Raw genomic sequence first — 20,786 nt, forward strand, 5'->3', positions numbered from 1 at the left:
TTGTAGGAACATTATGCTTGTCTTTTTTCTACCATATTTGTTTCTGTTTTCTAGCAGTTGTTGTTTGGAAGCCCTGTCTTTTTTAGTTACTTCATTTTAAATAACCATTTTTAACAGGTGTTTGACATAAATGGAACTGATGTTACTCCTCGACCTCTTTACCATCCAGATCCACTTACTGGTACAGCAAAGCCAAATAAACTCTTGACATCACAAGAAGGATCACTTGGACCAGAATTTATATCTTCCCATAGCCTTTATCAGAATACAATAAATCCTAGTATGTTAGGGCAGTTTACAAGGTAGAGTATACTATTATATAGTTCCTTTTTTCTATCATATATATTGCCTTTCCATTTAAATTGCACATATGTATCTTAGATATCAGTTGTCTCCAGTCTCCCAATCTTTCTCTTTCTTTCTTTCTCTCTGTTTCTTTCTCTTTTCTTTTTTCTTTTCCTTCTTTCTTTTCTTTCTTCCTTCCTTCCTTCCTTCCTTCCTTCCTTCCTTCCTTCCTTCCTTCCTTCCTTCCTTCCTTCCTTCCTTTCTTTCTTTCTTTCTTTTTCTTTCTTTCTTTCTCTCTCTCTCTCTTTCTTTCTTTCTTTCTTTTTTTTTCTTTCCCTTCCTTCCTTCCTTCCTTCTTCCTTTCCTTTCCTTCCTTTTCCTTTTCCTTTTCTTTTCTTTCCTTTCTTTTTTTTTTTTTTTTTTTTGACGAGTTTTCACTCCTTGTTTGCCCAGGCTGGAGTACAGTGGGTGCCATCTGGGCTCACTGACCTCCACCTCCTGGGTTCAACCGCTATTCTCCCTGCCATCAGCCTCCCTGAGTAGCTGGGATTACAGGTATCCCCCGCCAACCATGCCTGGCTAATTTTTTTGTATTCCTTTTTTTTTTTTTTTTTTTTTATTTTTTTTTTTTTTTTTTTTTGAGGCGGAGTCTCGGCTCTGTCGCCCAGACTAGAGTGCAGTGGCCGATCTCCGCTCACTGCAAGCTCCGCTCCCGGGTTTATACGCACATCTCTCCTGCCTCAGCCCCTCCCGCGAGTAGCGCTGGGACTACAGGCGCCCCGCCCACCGTCGCCCTGGCTAGTTTTTGTATTTTTAAGTAAGAGACCGGGGTTTCAGCCGGTGTTAGCCAGGATGGTCCCTCGATCTCCTACCTCGTGATACGCCATCTCGGCCCTCCCAAAGTGCTGGGATTACAGGCTTGAGCCACCGCGCCCGGCCTTTTTTGTATTTTTAATAGAGACGGGTCGTCAGCATGTTAACCAGCCTGGTCTCGAACTCCTGACCTCAGGTGATCCACCCGCCTAGGCCTCCCAAAATGCTGGGATTACAGGCATGAGCGACCGAAGTTTTAATTATCATCCTAATGTTCCATCTCTATATTCCTCTCATGTTTTAAATTAAATGCAGAGTTCTTAATGTCTTAAGAGTTCCCATATACTCACAACAAAACATTTGTGGAAAATACATGTATTTCACTCAAGACTTCCTGAGCAACCAAAAGATGAGATTAAAATCACATACAATTAATTTCAAATTCCCATTAGACATTTTTCTTCAGGTTTCTTCGGCTTCTTTTTAGCTGCATTTTATGGGAAGAGGTGGCTTCCCTTTCTTCCCCTCCTCTCCCATGCAAATCTCTGTTTTCCTAGAGTTTGATTTCTCTCTTATTTTATAATACACAGCAATTATATGCTTCTCTGGAGCTTGCTTCTGAATTTGCCTACAAAAATACAGCAGTACCTGGTAAAACAAGATATTCCAATAAACTTTACATCCTGTTTTGATGGGCAGTTGAGACTATAAATAGGAACAAAAAAGAAAGTATGTAATACCATGGAGTAGTGTTAAGTTCATATGTTTAAGGAAATTATTTTTGGATTCTTCCATTGATTTCCTTCTGAGTACATATATTTTAGTTAAACCTTGAGAAAGCCTTTATAAAATGAAATAAATCACATTTTAAGATGACATTTGAATAGTGAATAGAAACCAAGTGAAAACGAAAGGAAGAGTATTCCAGGCTGAGGCTCTGAAGTTAGAGAGCTCCTAAGATGGAGGAAATAAAAAAAAAAGTAAAGGAAGACTAATAATGAAGATGAATGTGCTGGGTAGGTAGACTGTATTTTGGATTTTTGTACTAAGTGTACTGATAATTCACTGAAGGACTTTAAGCATGTTTAACATGTCTTTCTTCTAAAATACATTTTTGCTGGGTGCGGTGGCTCACGCCTGTAATCACAGCACTTTGGGAGGCCGAGGTGGGCAGAGCACCTGAGGTCAGGAGTTCAAGACCAGCCTGGCTAACATGGTGAAAACTCGTCTCTACCAAAAATATAAAAAAAATTAGCTGGACATGGTGGCACAAGCCTGTAATCCCAGCTATTCAGGAGGCTGAGGCAGGAGGATCACATGAACTTGGGAGGCAGAGGTTGCAGTGAGCAGAGATTGTGCTATTTACACTACAGCCTGGGTGACAGAGCGAGACTCCATTTCAAAAAATAAATAAAGATATAAATAAATAAATTGTAAGTAACTTTTATTTAAGAAATATTAGAAACCGACTCATTTTGAAAATTAATGTTTCTATTTTACTTATATGATCCTAGTATATTTGATTTCTCCATCTGATAATATGTTCTAATTTATATACTTAGTTTCCCATAAGGACATCTAAATAAATGAGTAATTTTGTTATTCATTATTAAAGGTCAGTTTTAGGAAGCAGTACAGTTTCTAAGTCAAGTGTATCAACAAGTGAATCAATAGCAGAAGACCTGGAAGAACCATCCTATAAACGAGAAAGATTGACTAGTTTCACAGGTAATGAAAATATACTTGTTTATTTCAGTAACAGTCCATTATTTAGTCAATATGCTTATTATTGGTTGGATACTTGAGATAAAAGAAATATGATAATGATTTCCAAATGCTGGCTTGTGAAGTTGCTTCAAGAGAATTACCAGGGGAATATCTATTCTTTTAAGTTCCCTGGGTGACTTTTGAATCATCATCCTGAGGAACCACTGGTGCTTTGTGTTAGAGCTCAGCTTCTCCTTCTCCTTCTCCTCCTCCTCCTCCTCCTCCTCCTCCTTCTCCTCCTTCTTCTTCTTCTTCTTCTTCTTCTTCCTCCTCCTCTTCCTCTTCTTCCTCTTCTTTTCCTCTTCTTCTTCCTCACTTCTTCCTCCTCTTCCTCTTCTTTCTCTTATTCCTCCTCCTCTTCCTCCTCTCCCTCTTCCTCTCTCTTCTCCTCCTCTCCCTCCTTCTCTTCTTCTTCTTCCTCCTCTGCTTCCTTCTCCTCTTCCTCTTCTTCTTTTTATTCTTTCTCTTTTTTTTTTTTGAGACAGAGTCTTGTTCTGTCACCCAGACTGGCATGCAGTGGCACAATCTCAGCTCACTGCAACCTCTGCCTCCTGGGTTCAAGCACTTCTCCTGTCTGAGCCTCCCAAGTAGCTGGGATTGCAGGTGTCCGCCACCATGCTGGGCTAATTTTTTTGTATTTTTAATAGATACGGAGTTTCATCATGTTGGCCAGGCTGGTTTCAAACTTTTGACCTCAAATGATTTGCCAGCCTCGGCTTCCCAAAGTGCTGGGATTGCAGGTGTGAGCCACTGTGCCTGGCCTCTTCTTTCTTCTTCTTCTCAGGATCTCACTCTGTCACCTAGACTGGAGTGCAATCTTGGCTCACTGCAACCTCTGCTTCTCAGGCTCTAGTGATCCTCCACCTCAGCCTCCCAAGTACCTGGGAATACAGGCATGCACCACCGTGCCTGGCTAATTTTTTGTAATTATTGTAGAGACAGGTTTTCACTATGTTGACCAGGCTGGTCTCGAACTCCTGGGCTCAAGTGATTGATCTGCCTGCCTCGGCCTGCCAAAGTACTGGGATTATCCATGTGAGCCACCAAACTCAACTTCTAATCGGAGACAAATAATTCTGATACATTTGTGATCAGTTCCATAATGACATATGTGGAATGTCATGGGAACACTTGGAAAGAAGTGATTAAATCCTTTGAGGTAAAATAAAAAAGGCTTCACAGAGAACATTATTGACTTTTGAATTAGGTTTTTAAAGATTATTAGTTACTTGTCCAGAGAAGTAGGGGAAGCCCAATCCAGGCAGAGGGTAAAACATGAGGTAATGGAAAGGATTATGAAAATGAAGATACAAGAATGAGGAAATAATAATGAATGATCAAAAGTGCTGGGAGAAATGGTTATATACTTGAGGGGTACTTGCTTTGCAGTGCAATAAGGATTTTTTTCCTTTAAAATGATGAGGGACTGGTGAAGATATAAGGCTGGAAAAATGGTGCTTTATGGACTTTTCTTTTTGATGTTGGGAGATGTAACAGGAATGACTGACAACAAATAACAGAATACCCAACTAAAAAGAACTTGAACAAATATTTACTTTTCTCACATTAAAAGAAGAGATAGCTTTTGGCTTTGATTTTTTTGGCTTAATTTTGTCAGAATTTGGATTGGCCGTTCTGCTATTCTCTTTCCTAAAGCCTTTCTTCTTTTCTTATGGTCTAAAAATATCTTCTCCAGCTCGCTCTGGGCATATTATCCACATTAAAGACAGAAAGGAGAAGGGAAGTAGCATCATCATATCTATCTCATTTTTCAGGAAGGTAAAAAATTTCCCAGAAGCCTTTCCCCTTCCTTTATATTTCTGCTTTCATCTTATTGGCCAGAAGTGTCACATGATCAGCCTTAGCTTTAAGAGAGGCTGGAAAATCAAGTATTTAGCTTTCTATTAATTATATTAATAGCTATTTAGCTTTCTATTAATTATATTATTTCTATTAAAAGAAAGAGACAAGGGAAGAGAGATAGGGTTTGGAATAAAAACCTAACCAATCAGCAATGTCTGCTGCAGGAAAGACCCTCATTCTCTCAGTTAGAGGCCGGGAAAACTGGATTATTGTCATTACCTCCCCCAGCTTTCTCTATAGATATTCTTGCCACCTTCCAATCTATTTTTCAAAATTATATTCAGAATTTTTTTTAGAAACACAACTAATTGCATCCTCTTTTGCTTAGAAACTAACTCTTCAAAAGATTTGCATTGCTCTTAGCATAAAGACTAAATCTTTATGTAACAATTTCTCTTGAAGCCTTTTTTGCTTGTCTACATCAAAAACAAACAAAAACAAGTAACACAAATTTACCTCCAGAAGACCTGAAAAACAATGTACATATTTATATCATCTTGGTCAGCTGCTGGTGAATTTTTTTTCTTTTTTTTTTTTTCTTTTAGACAGAGTCTTGCTCTGTCGCCCAGGCTGCAGTTCAGTGGCGTGATCTTGGCTCACTGCAACCTCTGCCTCCCTGGTTCAAGTGACTCTTCTGCCTCAGCCTCCCGAATAGCTGGGAATACAGGCACTTACCACCACGCCTGGCTAATTTTTGTATTTTTAGTAGAGACGGGGTTTCACCATATTGCACAGGCTGGTCTTGAACTCCTGGCCTGGTGATCTGCCTGCCTCGGCTTCCCAAAGTGCTGGGATTACAGGCGTGAGCCACCATGCCCGGCCGTTGCTGGTGAATTGTAACTATGAAGTCAGCCTCTAAAATGAGTGACACCTAAACAATTCGACTTCTACCCCCTGGCTTCTTTTTTAGACTAGAACAGTGTTTCCTCACTCTAGAATGCATATTAAAGTCATCTGGTATGCCTTAAAAAAATTCCCATAGTTGTGTCTCGATTCAAGTCAATCGAATTGCAATATCTGGGACTAGGGTTTAGGCCTAAGCAATAAGTATTCTGATAAATGTTTTACTAACTACACAGGTGGCAAGAAAATCCTTATTTGCTGCATTTGCCAATTTCCATGTTATAAATCCTCTCATCACAGCAGATTTCAAGCTCCCAACATAAATTTTCTGAATGGGAAGTTACAAACAGATACTTAGTAGCGCACCACCATACAGATACAGTAGATATTTTAAATAACTGCAAGAGATTAGGTAGTAGTAAATTTTTTTTTTTTTTTTTTTTGAGACAAAGTCTCGCTCTGTCACCCAGCGTGGAGTGCAGTGGTGCGATCTCGGCTCACTACAACCTCTGTTTCCTGGGTTCAGGCGATTCTCCTGCCTCAGACGCCCAAGTAGCTGGGATTACAGGCGCCTGCCACCACACCCAGCTAATTTTTGAATTTTTAGTAGAGACAGGATTTCACCTTTTTTGCTAGGCTGGTCTCGAGTGATCTGCCTGTCTTGGCCTCCCAAAGTACTGGGATTGCAGGATGTGAGCCACCACTTCCGGAAGGCAGTAGTAAAATTTAATAGCATAATTAGGAAGTGATGATCCTTGAGTAATTATTATCTTTGTTTTTAATATGATTTATTTAATAATAAATTTATATAATGTAATTTTGAGTAATGTCTATGTTTAACAACTGACTCACAAAATTCCTGAAATTAGCCTGTTCTAATATACTTCTAGATAAAAATATATTTAAAATATGTTCGTAACTTCCCCCCTCCCAGACCTACTGAATAAAAAATTCTGGGGGTGGACTTCCAGTTTCTGTTCTTGTATGTAGAGAGTTTAGAAGTCATTACTCCCATCTTATAACAAGAAAAAGTTAGACAAATTGAAAATTAACAGCTTTTCTTGGACTCATCAGAGAACTGTGGTGACAAGGGCAAACTGCCACCTTGAGATCTAGAGACTCAAAACAATCCAGAGAAATACAGTTCCCAACAGTTGCTTACCATAAGCTGGAGGAACACATGAATGATTATTTTCATGAATTGCTGGAGGCTGAGTATTTTACTAGTATAAGAGTAAAAAATTCATGGAGGAGCACAGTCATGGGAAAGAGAGGGCCCACACTTACATGGGCTTTCATTCTAGGAATCCAGTGGATTCTTTCAGTGAGGATCTGAGCTAAGGATCTGAGCTGAAGATAAGCTAGTGGCCCTGGTAGGGGAGGGAAAGAATATCCACATTAAAACACTCCTAGCCTCTTTTTTCTAACAAAGACTTAATCTGGGGATGGGGGGTGGGGGAAATTTGCCAGAGGGTAATTTTGAAACTATAGCCCAGTTAGGGTAAGGGAATTCTACTCTAGCACCAGCCTTTATTTCTTAAATAAGGAGGAAAAATAACAGTGCTTAAGGAATTCGATTGGGAATGTTGCAGCCAGGGAAGGGAGTAGGGGCAGGGATAAGACAACTATACCCTTGAAGTAGGAATAGATATACTTGTGAACACCATGTCTCCAAGACACAGGTTAACTAAAAGTGTGAGAGTCAATTAGATTGTAGACTATTTCCCTTCTCCCCACTTACCACCAGTGAACCTCCAGAGTGACAATACTGGATTACAGATGAAAGAATTGCAAGACATAGGCTTTCTCTAAAGCAATACAGAGAAGCCTGAAAGCCAGGAGGGGAAACAAAAACAAGAAAGATTTTGATACCTGTAGCTACAACAGCATTAAGCACAACCAAATTGCTACCCTGAGTACCATCAATTCTTCTGCTGAAGGCCTTATTACCTCAGCACCTGTTACAGGATACAGCATGTCTGACTTTTAACGAAAAGTCATTAGGAGTGCTAAAGGGCAAGAAAAAAATATTTTGAAGAGATCAAGCAAGCATCAAACCCAGACTGTTATGATAAAAATTTAAAAATTATTGGACAGGGCATTTTAAATAATTATTATTAATATGTTAAGAGATCTGATGGAAAAAGTATGCAATGTGCAAGGTGTGTAATGTCAGAAGAGAGGTGAAAATTATATGAAAGACTCAAAATGACATGCTAGATATCAAAAACACAGCAACATGAATGAAGAATATCTTTGATAGCCCCACTGACTTCACAGGGTTAAGGAAAGAATCAGTTAATTTGAAGATCAGTCAATAAAAACTTCCCAAACTAAAATGCAAAGAGAAAAAAGAATGAAAATAGAACAGCCATCCAATAACTCTGGGATAATATCAAAAGGTGTAACATATGCACAATTGGAATACCAGAAGAAGAGAGAATGGGATAGAAGAAATGCTTGTAGTAATACTTGTTGAGAACATTTCAAAATTAATGTCAGGCACTAAACCACAGATACAAAAAGAATACCAATCAAGATAAATATCAAAGCAAAACAAAAACACAAAACCTAGGAATATTATATTCAAATTACAGACAACAAAAGACAAAGAGAACATCTTGAAGGAAGCCAGAAGGAAAAAACATCTTACCTGTGGCAGAACAAGCATATATTTTTTATTATTTTCTTTTTTTCTCTTTTATTTTGTACAGACAGGTTTTTGCCATGTTGCCCAGGCTGCTCTTGAACTCCTGGGCTCAAGTGATTCTCCTGCCTCAAGCCTCCCTAAGTGCTGGGATTATTATAGGCATGAGTCATCACACCTGGCTAGAAGAACAAGGATATAAATTACAATTGACTTCTCATCAGACACCAGATAAACAAGAAAAGAGTGGAACAAAAATCTTTAAAATGTTGATATTAAAAACTGGCATTCTATAATTCTATATCCAGAAAAATTATCCTTCAAGGGTAAAGGAGAAATGAAGATTTTCCCAGATAAACAAAATTCTGAGGTAATTTATTGCCAGCAGACCAGCTCTGAAAGAAATGTGGAAAGAACTTCTTCAGGCAAAAGAAAAATGACATGGGTCAGAAACTTGGATCTACATAAAGAAAGGATAGATGGCATTCTGTAGACCACATCCTGGGCCATAAAGCATACTTCAACAAACCCCAAAGAATAGAAATTATACAAGGTATGTGCTCAGTTGACAATAGCAATAAGCTAGAAATCATAACAGCAAGATAACTGGACATTTTCTAAACATTTGTAAATCAAACTACAAAAATCTAAATAACCTATGGGCCAAAGAAGTCTCAAGAGAAATTTAAAAACAAATAATTTGAACTCAATGAAAATGAAAATACAACTTATCACAATTTGGGGATGCAGAAAAAGCAATTTTTAGAGGGAAATTTATAACACCAAATGCATATGTTAGAAAAGAAGAGAGATATACAATTAATAACTTAGGTTTCCACTGTCTCTTGAGACAACTGGCTGTTCTCTGCCATCAGGCAGAGCTGCTGACAGGGTACTTTGATGGCTTCTGGTTAATCTGGTCACAGGTTGTATTCCTTGGCTAGGCAATTACGCTATTTGGTATCTGCAGTTGGGCAGGGTTGCAGTTGGGGTCTGAAAGGGGAACATTTCCAAACTAATTTTACAAGGCCAATATCACCCTGATACCAAAGCCAGACAAAGACATTACAAGAAAAAATCATGGGCCAATATCCTTGATGAACATGGATACAAAAATCCTCAACAGAATATTAGCAAACTGAATTCCAAAACACATTGGAAAAACTTATCCACCATGATCAAGTGGGATTTGTCCCTGAGATGCAAGCATGGTTCAACATATGCAAATTAATAAATATGATACATCACAATAGAATGAAGGACAAAAACTGTGTGATCATCTCATCAGATACAGAAAAAGAACTCTCATACACTGTTGATGAGAATATAAATTAGTATAGCCATTATGGAAAACTAGGTAGGTTCCTCATACTAAAAATAGAATTACCATAAGATCCAGCAATCCTGCTTCTGGGTATTTACCCAAAAGATTTGAGATCAGTTTCTCTGACTGCATCCCATGTTCGTTGCAGCACTATTCACAGTAGCCAAGTTATGGAATCAACCTATGTTCATCAACAGATGAATGAATAAAGGAAATGTGGTATATACACACAGTGGAAAACTATTCAGCCTTAAAAAGAAGGAAATTCTGTCATTTGTGACAACATGGATGTAATGAATTAGAGAACATTATGCTAAGGGAAATAAACCAGACACAGAAAGACAAATACTACATGTTCTCATTTATATGTGGAATCTAAGACAATTGATCTCATAGAGGTGGAATGTAGAATGGTAGTTACAGAGGTTAGGGATTTGGGAGATTGGGGAGATGATGATCAAAGGGTGAAAAATCTTAGGAGAAGTATTTTTTTTTTTAAAAAAAAGTCTATTTCATAATGTGGTAAATATAGTTAATAATAGAATAATAGAATAGTCTATTATTACAAAATTGCAAAGAGAGAAATTTCAAATGTTTCTACCACAAAATGTTGAGTATTTGAGGTGATGGATAGCTTGATTTAATTATTCTACTTTTAAACCATCACTTTGTAACCCATAAATGTAAATAATTATAAATTGTCACTTTGCAATTTAAAAATTGTATATTCCTGTAAAATACAATATATTTAAAATATCTTCCTTAAAAGATATTTAAAAAATTATGTCACAGGCAAAACGAAACTAGGTTTACTTTTTTAAAAAGGAATAAAGTTTATGCAGATTGGGCCAAGTGTGGTGACTCACACCTGTAGTCCCAGCACTTTGGGAAGCCAAGATGGGCAGATCACCTGAGGTCAGGAGTTCAAGACCAGCTGGGCCAACATGGTGAAACCCCGTATATACTAAGAAAACAAAAATTAGCACACCGGTAATCCCAGCTACTTGGGAAGCTGAAGCAGGAGAATCACTTGAACCTGGGAGGTGGAGGTTGCAGTGAACCCAGATCACACCATTGAACTCCAGCCTGGTGACAAGAGCGAAACTCTGTCTCAAAAAAAAAGTTTATACAGATTGGAAGGCAAGAAATAAAACTGTCTATACTTACAGATGACATCATTGTCTATATAGAAAATTCCTAAGAATCTACAAAAAAAAAAAAAAAAAAAAAATAAGAAAACTTCCTGGCACCAATAGGCATGTATCCTGCAACATTGCAGGATACAAGTTCAATATATGAAAGCAAACTGCCTTTCTGTTTGCCATCAACGAACTACTAAACTTTGAAATTAAACTACAATAACAAAAAACATTTACAATAGCATCAGAAAATAAGAAGTATAAATCTAACAAAATATTTACAGAATCTATACACAGAAAGCTTCAAAATAGGGATGAAAAAAGTAAAAATAAATAAATAAATGAGTTTCATATGCATGCATTGGAACACTCAGTATTGTAAAGATATCAGTTCTTTGTAATTCGATGTATAGATTCAATCCAATCTTAATCAAAATCCCAGCAATCATTTTGTAGATATCAGCTAATTAAGTCTATAATTTATATTGAAGAGCAGAGGATTTAACAGCCAGCTCAACTCTGGAAAAAAAACCCAGAGGACTCACATTACCTGATTTCAAGCATAATTATAGAGCTATCATAATCAAGTACACTGATAAATAAAATGGAATACGGAACTCAGAAATAGACCCACACTAATATAATTAACTGACTTTTTTTACAAAAACACAAAGGCAATTCAATGAAGAAAGAATTCTCTTTTCAATAAATGTTGATGGAACAATTGAACATCCACATAAAAAAAAAAAAAGTGAGAGAGAGAGCATAGACACAGACCTTACATCTTACTCAAAAATTAACTCAAAATGGATCATGGGCCTAAATTTAAAATGCAAAAGTATGAAACTTTTTGAAAAACATCAGGAAAAAATCTGTGTGATCTTGGCTTTGGTAATGGAATTTTAGATACACCAAAAGCACAATCCATAAAAGTAGAAAATGGTAGAATTGGACTTTTAAAAAATTTTTGCTTTGTGAAAGACAATGTTAAGTGAATGATAAGACAAATCACAGGCTGGGAGAAAATTGTTTGCAAATCAAATAGATCATAAAGGACTTTTATCCAAAGTACATAAACAATTCATAAATTTCACAATTAAAAAACCCCAACTCTATTACTCTGTTTTCACGCTGCTGATAAAGACATACCCAAGACTGGGAAGAAAAAGAGGTTTAATGGACTTACCTTCCACGTGGCTAGAGAGACCTCACAATCATGGTGGAAGGCAAGGATGAGCAAGTCATGTCTCACATGGATGGCAGCACGCAAACAAGAGAGAAGTTGTGCAGGGAAACTCCCATTTTTAAAACCATCAGATCTCTTGAGACTCATTCACTATCACAAGAACAGCACAGGAAAGACCTGCTACCATAAGTCAGTCACCTCCCACTGGGTTGCTCTCATGACATGAAATTGTCGTAGTTACCCGCCCCCTTAATTCAATCACCTCCCACTGGGTTCTTCCCATGACATGTGGGAATTGTGGGAGTCACAATTCAAGATGAGATTTGGGCAGGGACACAGCCAAACCATATCACCAACCCAGTGAAAAATGAACAAAATGTAGGAACAGATACTTCATCAAAAAAGGTATACAGATGGCATATAAGCATATGAAATGATGCTCAGTTTCATATGTCATTAGGAAAATGCAAATTAAATATGAGATACTACTACATATGCATTTAAATGGCTAAAAAACCTGATAATACCAATTGCTGGCAAATATGTGGAGAAATAGGAACTCTCATTCCTTGCTGGTGGGGATGCACAATGGTAGGTACATCCAGTTTGGAATATAGTTTGGCAATTTCTCATAAAACTAAACATACTCTTACCATATCATCAAGCAGTTGTGTTCCTTGGTATTTACTCAAATGAGCTGAAAATTTATCTTCACACAAAAATTTGCACTCAAATGTTTCTAGCAGCTTAATCATAAATGCAAGACTAGAAGCAACCAAGATGACTTTTAAGTGGTGAATAAACAAACAAAAGTATGTCCATATAATGGAATATTATTTAGCAATAAAAGAATGAGCTATGAATCCATGCAACAAGATTGATGAATCTTAAATACTTATTGCTAAGTTAAATAAACCAGTCTGGAAAGACTATATCCTGTCTGATTCTATTTATATGACAGTCTAGAGAAAGGCAAAACTATAGAAACAGAAAACAGATCAATCAATGGTTGCTAGGGCCTTGAAGAGAAGGGAGAGTTGAATGGGTGAAGCACAAAGAATATTTTTTAGGATGGTAAAACTACTCTGTATAGATACTGTAATGGTGGATACATAGCACCATGCCTTTACTAAAACCCATAGAATATTACTGCACAAAAAGTGAGACTTAAAATTTGGGAATTTTTTTTTTTAATCACAGTTAAGAAATAGGAGGATCCTACAATGGAATACAGACTGTAACAGAAGAATCAAACTGCCTTACAAATGTATAATATAACCCCCCAGAAGGAGTGGGAGGAAAGGGTATACACCTAAATAATATTGAAAATGAGTAGAGGCTGTGAGATTAAAGACAAAAGGAACTGCAAATAAACACTCTAGTTTGTAGTCATTTCCCATGGGGTATGGGGTTAATAATTCTGAATCATTGTACATGCATACTGGGATTGAACATGTAAGTAATTGGAGGGCAGATGGTAGGAACTCAACATTGTTGGAGTGGGAGATTACAGAAAGCAAGAAAGGAAGCTAGAATTATCCATGTGATATCAAACAAGTGTCAAAAACATTAATATAAACTCATGTTTAGCTTAATAGAGATATATAGGTGAACACAGATGTATAGATATGTTTATATATACAAGTTAGTGTACATACAAATATTTCTTAGCTCTGTCCACTAAGAAGGCCTAGAAGCAATGACACCCCAGAAGCAGCAGGTACTCTCAGTGCTCAGATTTTGGTTTCTAATTCCATTGTCTAATAAAAGTAACCAGGGCTCTGAAGAAATGCCCAATTCTAGAGCTGAGGCGGGGATAAAAGATGAGCAGAAAGTAAAGAAGTGCTCAAACAAAACAAAACAGAACAAATCTCTACAATAAACAAACAACAAAAAGGGGTATTTGAGAGGAACCTAGCAGCCAACACAAAGAGCTCACAATGGCAAAAGGTAGAACAATTTCAACAACAAAATAAATAGTGTAGAATTGGATTATAAACCAAATTATAAAATAAATACCCATGAGTTCATAGTCACACAAACAAATATTGAATAAATGAAGAGGAGAGAATAGACAAATCTTTTTATACAAGAATTCCAAATTATTATATAGATATTCTTCCCTCAAGAAGGTGGATCTTAACTTCCCATTCTATAAGTATGGGATTTGCATGTTGACTTTCTTCTAAACAGTACAATATGCATAGGAGAGAGGGGGAAAAATCACTTTAAAGCAGAGGATATTGACAGGTGGTAAAGATTAACACCATCAATGATAAGTTAGGTTGTTATCATGTATCTTTGATATGACATGATGAGAATGACACTTTACCTCTGTAGTCTTCCTCCCAGAAACCCATAACACTTGTTTAACATCAGAAAATCACAAATTGAAGGGTACAAAATATGTGACCACTACTCTTCAAAACTCTCAAAGTCATCAAAAACAAGGAAATTCTGAGAAATTGTCACAGTGTAGAGAACCCTAAGGAGGCATGATGACTAAATGTAATGTGGTGTCTTGGATGAGATCCTGGAAGAGAAAAATGACAGTTAAATTTAAGGAAATCAGAATAAAATATGGACTTTATATGACAATAAAATAGCAATATTGTAGTTGTACTAAATGTACCAAAGTAATGTTAACAATAGGGAAAACTGGATATAGGGTATACAGAAACTCTAATTATTCTTTTTTTTTTTGAGACGGAGTCTTGCTCTGTCACCCAGGCTGGAGTGTAGTGGCCGGATCCTGGCTCACTGCAAGCTCCGTCTCCCGGGTTCACGCCATTCTCCTGCCTCAGCCTCCTGAGTAGCTGGGACTACAGGCGCCGGCCACCTCGCCCGGCTAGTGTTTTGTATTTTTTAGTAGAGACGGGGTTTCACCGTGTTAGCCAGGATGGTCTCGATCTCCTGACCTTGTGATCCGCCCATCTCAGCCTCCCAAAGTGCTGGGATTACAGGCTTGAGCCACTGCGCCCAGCCACTCTAATTATTCTTACAACTCTTCTGTATACCTAAAACTATTCTAAAACACAAAGTTTACCAAATGTTTAAAAAAAGTCTAGAGGTAAGCCCAAGCAATTATTGCTAAGCCCTTGGGTGATTCTGATGCATGGTAAAGTTTGAGAACCATTGCTTTACCATATAAACAAAAGGAGTTTTGTGCTTAGAAAAGTTTGTGGTTTTAATTGCAAGGTAGAGGCCAAATAGCATCTCATGCACAGGTTGTCTTTGGATGCTCTCGGTTAATAAATAACTCACTAATAGATACCTTTGACAAGTGAGGAGAAAGGAGGAAGAATAAACTGCTTTTGTGACTCAATTATACTGTAATTGTATTGGGCCCATTGAAGCTAAAGTAGAGGCCAAGGAAGGCTTCATAGGTTGTTCTCTACTGGGGTCTCTGAGAATAGCCAAACAATTGCATCCCTTTTCCCTACCCTGTTCTGAATTAATTGAAAAATATGGTAAGGGTAAATATGATGAATTGGAGCCAAAATATCACATTGTGGATAGAAGTCCCCTGTTAAACCCTCAAATTTGACAGACTTACCCACCCATTCATGAAAGGTTCTAGACCACTTCAGGACTCTAACCCTCTCAAGGGGCTTCATGAGTAAAGGTGTGGGGAGGAGCCATGATTGTCATACTAGGCTAGAGCTCCCTCTTCTGGGAAGAACCATCAGGAGTGTAGATGTTCCCTCCATCATTGGCAGTCAAGAGGAGCAGGCAAAACAGATTGATAGAACAGATTGATTCTTTTCTAGGTGGAGAGAGAGGTGAACTCAAAATCTGTGGTACGGCCAGTCTAGAGTTAGGAGATCTAACGCATGAAATAGACAGATTCTATGGGTAAAGAGTGTGGTTTGGGGGTAGTTTCTGAATATATATTAAATTCAAGCAACATTTAGGAAATGGGTGATACAGAACTCCAGGCAAAAATCCTACTTGCCATCCTAGGGCTTGGTCTATGAATGGTAGTTCCTCTGCCGTCAAGAAGGTTGACTAGACTATTACTTTTCCCAACCATAATAACTGAGATGTTACTATATTAGGTTCTATATGTGTAATATATCTAATATAAGATCATTTATTTTCAGGCCGGGCGCGGTGGCTCAAGCCTGTAATCCCAGCACTTTGGGAGGCCGAGACGGGCGGATCACGAGGTCAGGAGATCGAGACCATCCTGGCTAACACGGTGAAACCCCGTCTCTACTAAAAGACAAAATCTAGCCGGGCGAGGTGGCGGGCGCCTGTAGTCCCAGCTACTCGGGAGGCTGAGGCAGGAGAATGGCGTGAACCCGGGAGGCGGAGCTTGCAGTGTGCTGAGATCTGGCCACTGCACTCCAGTCTGGGTGACAGAGCGAGACTCCGTCTCAAAAAAAAAAAAAAAAATCATTTATTTTCATAATTAGCATGTCTGTGCCACAATGCTACTTTGAAGTATATATAACTAAATTGCAAAGGAAGATCTGGTGGTCTAACAGTAAGAAACCTCGGAGAATCAAGAGCCTGAAATGCTAGTCTTAAAATTGCTAGTATTCCTGTGTGGACTTTTCACTTAACATCTGTTTTTTATTTTCTTCATTGACAAAAAGTTTGGACTACATATACCTCAAATTTTGTTCTTGTGGATAACTCATTTACTTCTTTACTTATTTTGTCTTAGTCAGATTTACTTATATAAATAAAATCTTTTACTTATTTTTAAAATTTATTACACAAATAGTAAAATTAAAGAATATTAAAAAAAAGAAGAATCACCCAAAACTAAAGAAGATTTGCAACTTAAAATTTTCTGTTTCCTGACCTTGTTTATCTGCATAATATTTTACATTCTTATTACCATAGTGCAGATCATGTTCTGGGCTGCTCTGTCATTTAACATTTTAGAACGTATTTTCAAAAATTTTTATTATTCAATTACTTAGTATTTAATAGTCATAGATGGGTATACCATAATTTATTTAGCCATTAAAAATGTTCATGGTTGGTTTTGGGATTAATAACTTGTATTTTTTTTTAGATTATGAGGAAGGTGTTTTTCTCAGCTCTGAACCTTTTAAAGAGAAGACTGAGACGTTCTTAAGTTTTCCTAAAGCTGTCCAAGCTTTGCCTATCCCAAAGGCTCATGAATGTCTGCTGTATACCCTGTTGTTGGTAGAAAACACTGAACTCTCACTTATATACTTTCTCATGGCTGTTACCCACATAACCAATTCCAAACTCTCCTGGCTGTGAAACTCAATTCTCCTTTGTTTTCTTTCTTTTTTTTTTTTTTGAGACGGAGTCTCGCTCTGTGGCCCAGGCTGGAGTGCAGTGGCCGGATCTCAGCTCACTGCAGGCTCCGCCTCCCAGGTTTACGCCATTCTCCTGCCTCAGCCTCCCGAGTAGCTGGGACTACAGGCGCCCGCCACCTCGCCCGGCTAGTTTTTTGTATTTTTTAGTAGATACGGGGTTTCACCAGTTTAGCCAGGATGGTCTCGATCTCCTGACCTCGTGATCTGCCCGTCTCGGCCTCCCAAAGTGCTGGGATTACAGGCTTGAGCCACCGCGCCCGGCTGAAACTCAATTCTCAATGGAATTTTCCACAGACCTTGGATCCAGTTCTGACTGTCCTAAAGGTTTATGGCCAATTATTTTCACTCTATTATTTGCATGGACATTGGTTCCAATCTTACTTCTATGGTCAACCAGGACTAATAGAGTAGAGTCTTTACCCCTGGTGAAGATGATTAGAGATGGAATGACATCTAAATTAAAAGACAGCTAATAAGGAGAGCAAATGAAGGATAAAAGTTTGCTAAAGCTACAAATTAGAAGTTAACTTCACGGCTGAAAGAAGTGTTGCTTATTATGCCCCCTAAATATACTTGCCTCCATATTCTTGAGTAGTACCAACAGTCACTAACCCCAGTTCCCAATTAATATTGTGGGATAGTAATAATGGAATACCTTTAGAGTTATGAGTATAGGTATTAGACTGGGGTAGGCTTGTTATGTCAGCAAGGAAGGCTGTTTATGGCCTACAAGATCCAATTTGGCTTCAGAAAGGTTGAATAGACTATATCTCACAACCTGGCCTGTTCCTTGACTATATTAACCACCTGCAATATATTACCCAGTATGGTATTTTGGTGACTAGAAGGAAAAATGCAAATTAGAAATAGCAATTAGTAAATGATTTTAATTAAGTCATGTATTTTAGATTTGCAAGTGATAAGGGCAGCGCCTGAAAAAATTGTAACAAAAGAAGACCTGGAGAAGAATATAGAGATAATACTCACAGAGACAGAAACACTGAGATTTTTTGACTTGCCCACAGTCATGGTCTCTGTAGAATCTGAAGAAGCTGAGAAAGTAACGTATGTATGGTTCAGCTGTCTACATTGTTTCTGTAATTCAAATGCTAAGCCAAGGGTTCTTATCCTTGTTTCTGTGAAGGGTTCTTGGGGATTCCAGGATATACACTGGGGGGTTTGGGGGGAAATTGTATATTCCCTACAAAATTATATACAAAGTTATGTAAGTGCCATGTGAACTTATACGGAAGGTAAATGTTTATGTTGTATGTAAATTTTCTAGAGGAAGAGCCTATAGCTTTACCATATTTTAAATAATTAGGCAAACTTCTAAGCCAAATAAGAAAATAGGCTTCCAAGTCTCTATATAAGTTTTAATTATTTTACTTTTATACATATATAAATCATTTTCAATTTAAAAGAAAGAACTGACATTTTTATAGTAATAGCCAAAACCACAATTACTTTTGCACTAACCTAATATTTAAAACTTAGGAAGGGAAAATATGGGTAAATAAATGAATTTACTATATTAGAGAAGTTTTCCTTTTCTCTTTATTAATGAATATAAATAGAGTTTGTTTTGGTCTCAAGTATTTTGACAGTCTGTTGTTAGGCAGATACACATTTAAGGACTGTTACGTTTTCATGAAGAATTGACCCCTTTTTCATTTTGTACTGTCCCTCTTTATCCCTGATAATTGTTCTTGTTCCACTCTCCTCTGTCTAAAATTAATATAGTTACTATAAGTAGATTATTAATAGTTATTCTGATTATTTTACCTAAAGTATTATTTGAATAGGATTTATAGTACTAAAAACTCCATCAGTAAAATAATTTTAGGGTATTATTCCTTCTCAAAATATAAAATGTTATAATATGGTTTGAACTATAAAACATAGTACATATTAGATCATGAATAGCATACCTTTAAAAGCTCATAAGAAGGAAGAGAAAGTTCCTCAGACCAAAAAAAAAAAAAAAGTAGGAAAGAGGGAAAAAAGAAAGTGACAGATAATTGCTTTGAAATCAGAAAGGGAGAAATGTTGGGAAGAAATGTTAATATTAACACATGGATCTGGAGACCAGTGATGACTCTTGGGTTCTCCCAACCCTTGCATTGAAAGGGCTGAAAGAGAGATTCTTGTGTTAAGCCAAGACTCTCAAAAGGAGCTCAATTATCTCAACTGCTCCTAGGCCAGTAGAGTCAACTCCCTATTGTCAGAAGCAAACACCAATCTCAGGAGGAAAGCATACTACCATTTTGGCTCTTAAGATTCCCTCAGATCACCTGGGTGTGGTGGCTCATGCCTGTAATCCCAGCACTCTGGGAGGCCAAGGCAGCAGGATGGCTTGAGCCCTGGAGTTCGAGACCAGCCTGCAATATGGTGAGAGCCCCATCTCTACAATTTTTTTTTCTTTTTTGATTAGCCGGGCATGGTGGTACATACTTATAGTCCCAGCTGCTCAGGAGGCTGAGGTAGGAGAATCACTTGACTGATCACAGGAAGTCGTGGCTGCAGTGAGCCGTGTTCACGCCATTGCATTCCAGCCTGGTCAACCAAGAGAGACCATGTGACCATGTCTGAAAAAAAAAAGGAAGAAGAAGATGAAGAAGAAGAAGAAGAGGGAGAGGAGGGAGAAGAAGAAGGAGAGGGGGGAGAAGGAGAAGAATTCCCTCAGGTTGAATTTGGTATAGATCCTGAAGACTATAGATAATTATATTATCAGATATAGAATATAAAATATGTGTGAAATGATTAAACAAATAAGTGACAGAGTTAAAACGTGATTAACATTAAGAAACAGGCCGGGTGCAGTAGCTCACTCCTATAATCCCAGCACTTTGGGAGGCTGAGGCAGGTGGATCACTTGAGGTCAGGAGTTTGAGACCAGCCTGGCCAACATGGTGAAACCCTGTCCCTATTAAAAATACAAAAATTAGCTGGGCATGGTGGCGGGCGCCTGTAATCCCGGCTACTCAGGAGGCTGAGGCATGAGAATTGCTTTTCCAGGAGGCGAAGTTTGCAGTGAGTGGAGATCACAACACTGCACTCCATCCTGGGCAACAGCAGGACTCTGTCTCAAAATCAATAAATAAACTGTCAGAAATCATGACCTGTATTTGGAAAAATATCTAAAAAGAACTTTAAAGTAGTTTATGTAATTGTTGAAAATATGCAGTAAACTGAGTTAAACATTAGACATAATTGAATAGAGATTTAATGAATTAGACAAAAGATCTGGATAAATTATACAAAATCAAGTTTGGAGATAAAATGGGATATAAAGTGTGAAAATGAAGTTTAGAAATATGTTAACAATAGGCCACACATGGTGGCTCATGCCTGCAATCCCAGCACTTTGGGAGGCTGAGGCAGGCGGATCCCCTGAGGTCAGGTGTTCGAGGCCAACCTGGCCAACATGGTGAAACCCCGTCTCTACAAACAATACAAAAATTAGCCGAGCATGGTGGCACTCACCTGTAATCCCAGCTACTCAGAGGCTGAGGCAAGAGAATCGCTTGAACCCGGGAGGCAGAGGTTGCAGTGAGCCAAGATCACGCCACTACACTCCAGCCTGGGGGACAGAGTGAGACTCTCTCTCAAAAAA

General features: G+C 37.9%; 1 protein-coding gene across 1 annotated transcript in view; it reads left to right on the forward strand.

The window, feature by feature from the left end:
- The window catches only part of DNAI4 (dynein axonemal intermediate chain 4), a 111,926-nt gene that overhangs the window by 31,207 nt on the left and 59,933 nt on the right, over positions 1-20,786 (forward strand). Inside the window, 3 exon segments of the mRNA XM_017877158.1 lie at positions 118-302; positions 2,714-2,826; positions 18,079-18,235. Coding sequence (XP_017732647.1) covers positions 118-302; positions 2,714-2,826; positions 18,079-18,235 — 455 coding nt within the window.

The sequence above is a fragment of the Rhinopithecus bieti genome, unplaced genomic scaffold, assembly GCF_001698545.2.
Source record: "Rhinopithecus bieti isolate Rb0 unplaced genomic scaffold, ASM169854v2 scaffold_6380, whole genome shotgun sequence".
In the NCBI taxonomy this organism is placed as follows: domain Eukaryota; kingdom Metazoa; phylum Chordata; class Mammalia; order Primates; family Cercopithecidae; genus Rhinopithecus; species Rhinopithecus bieti.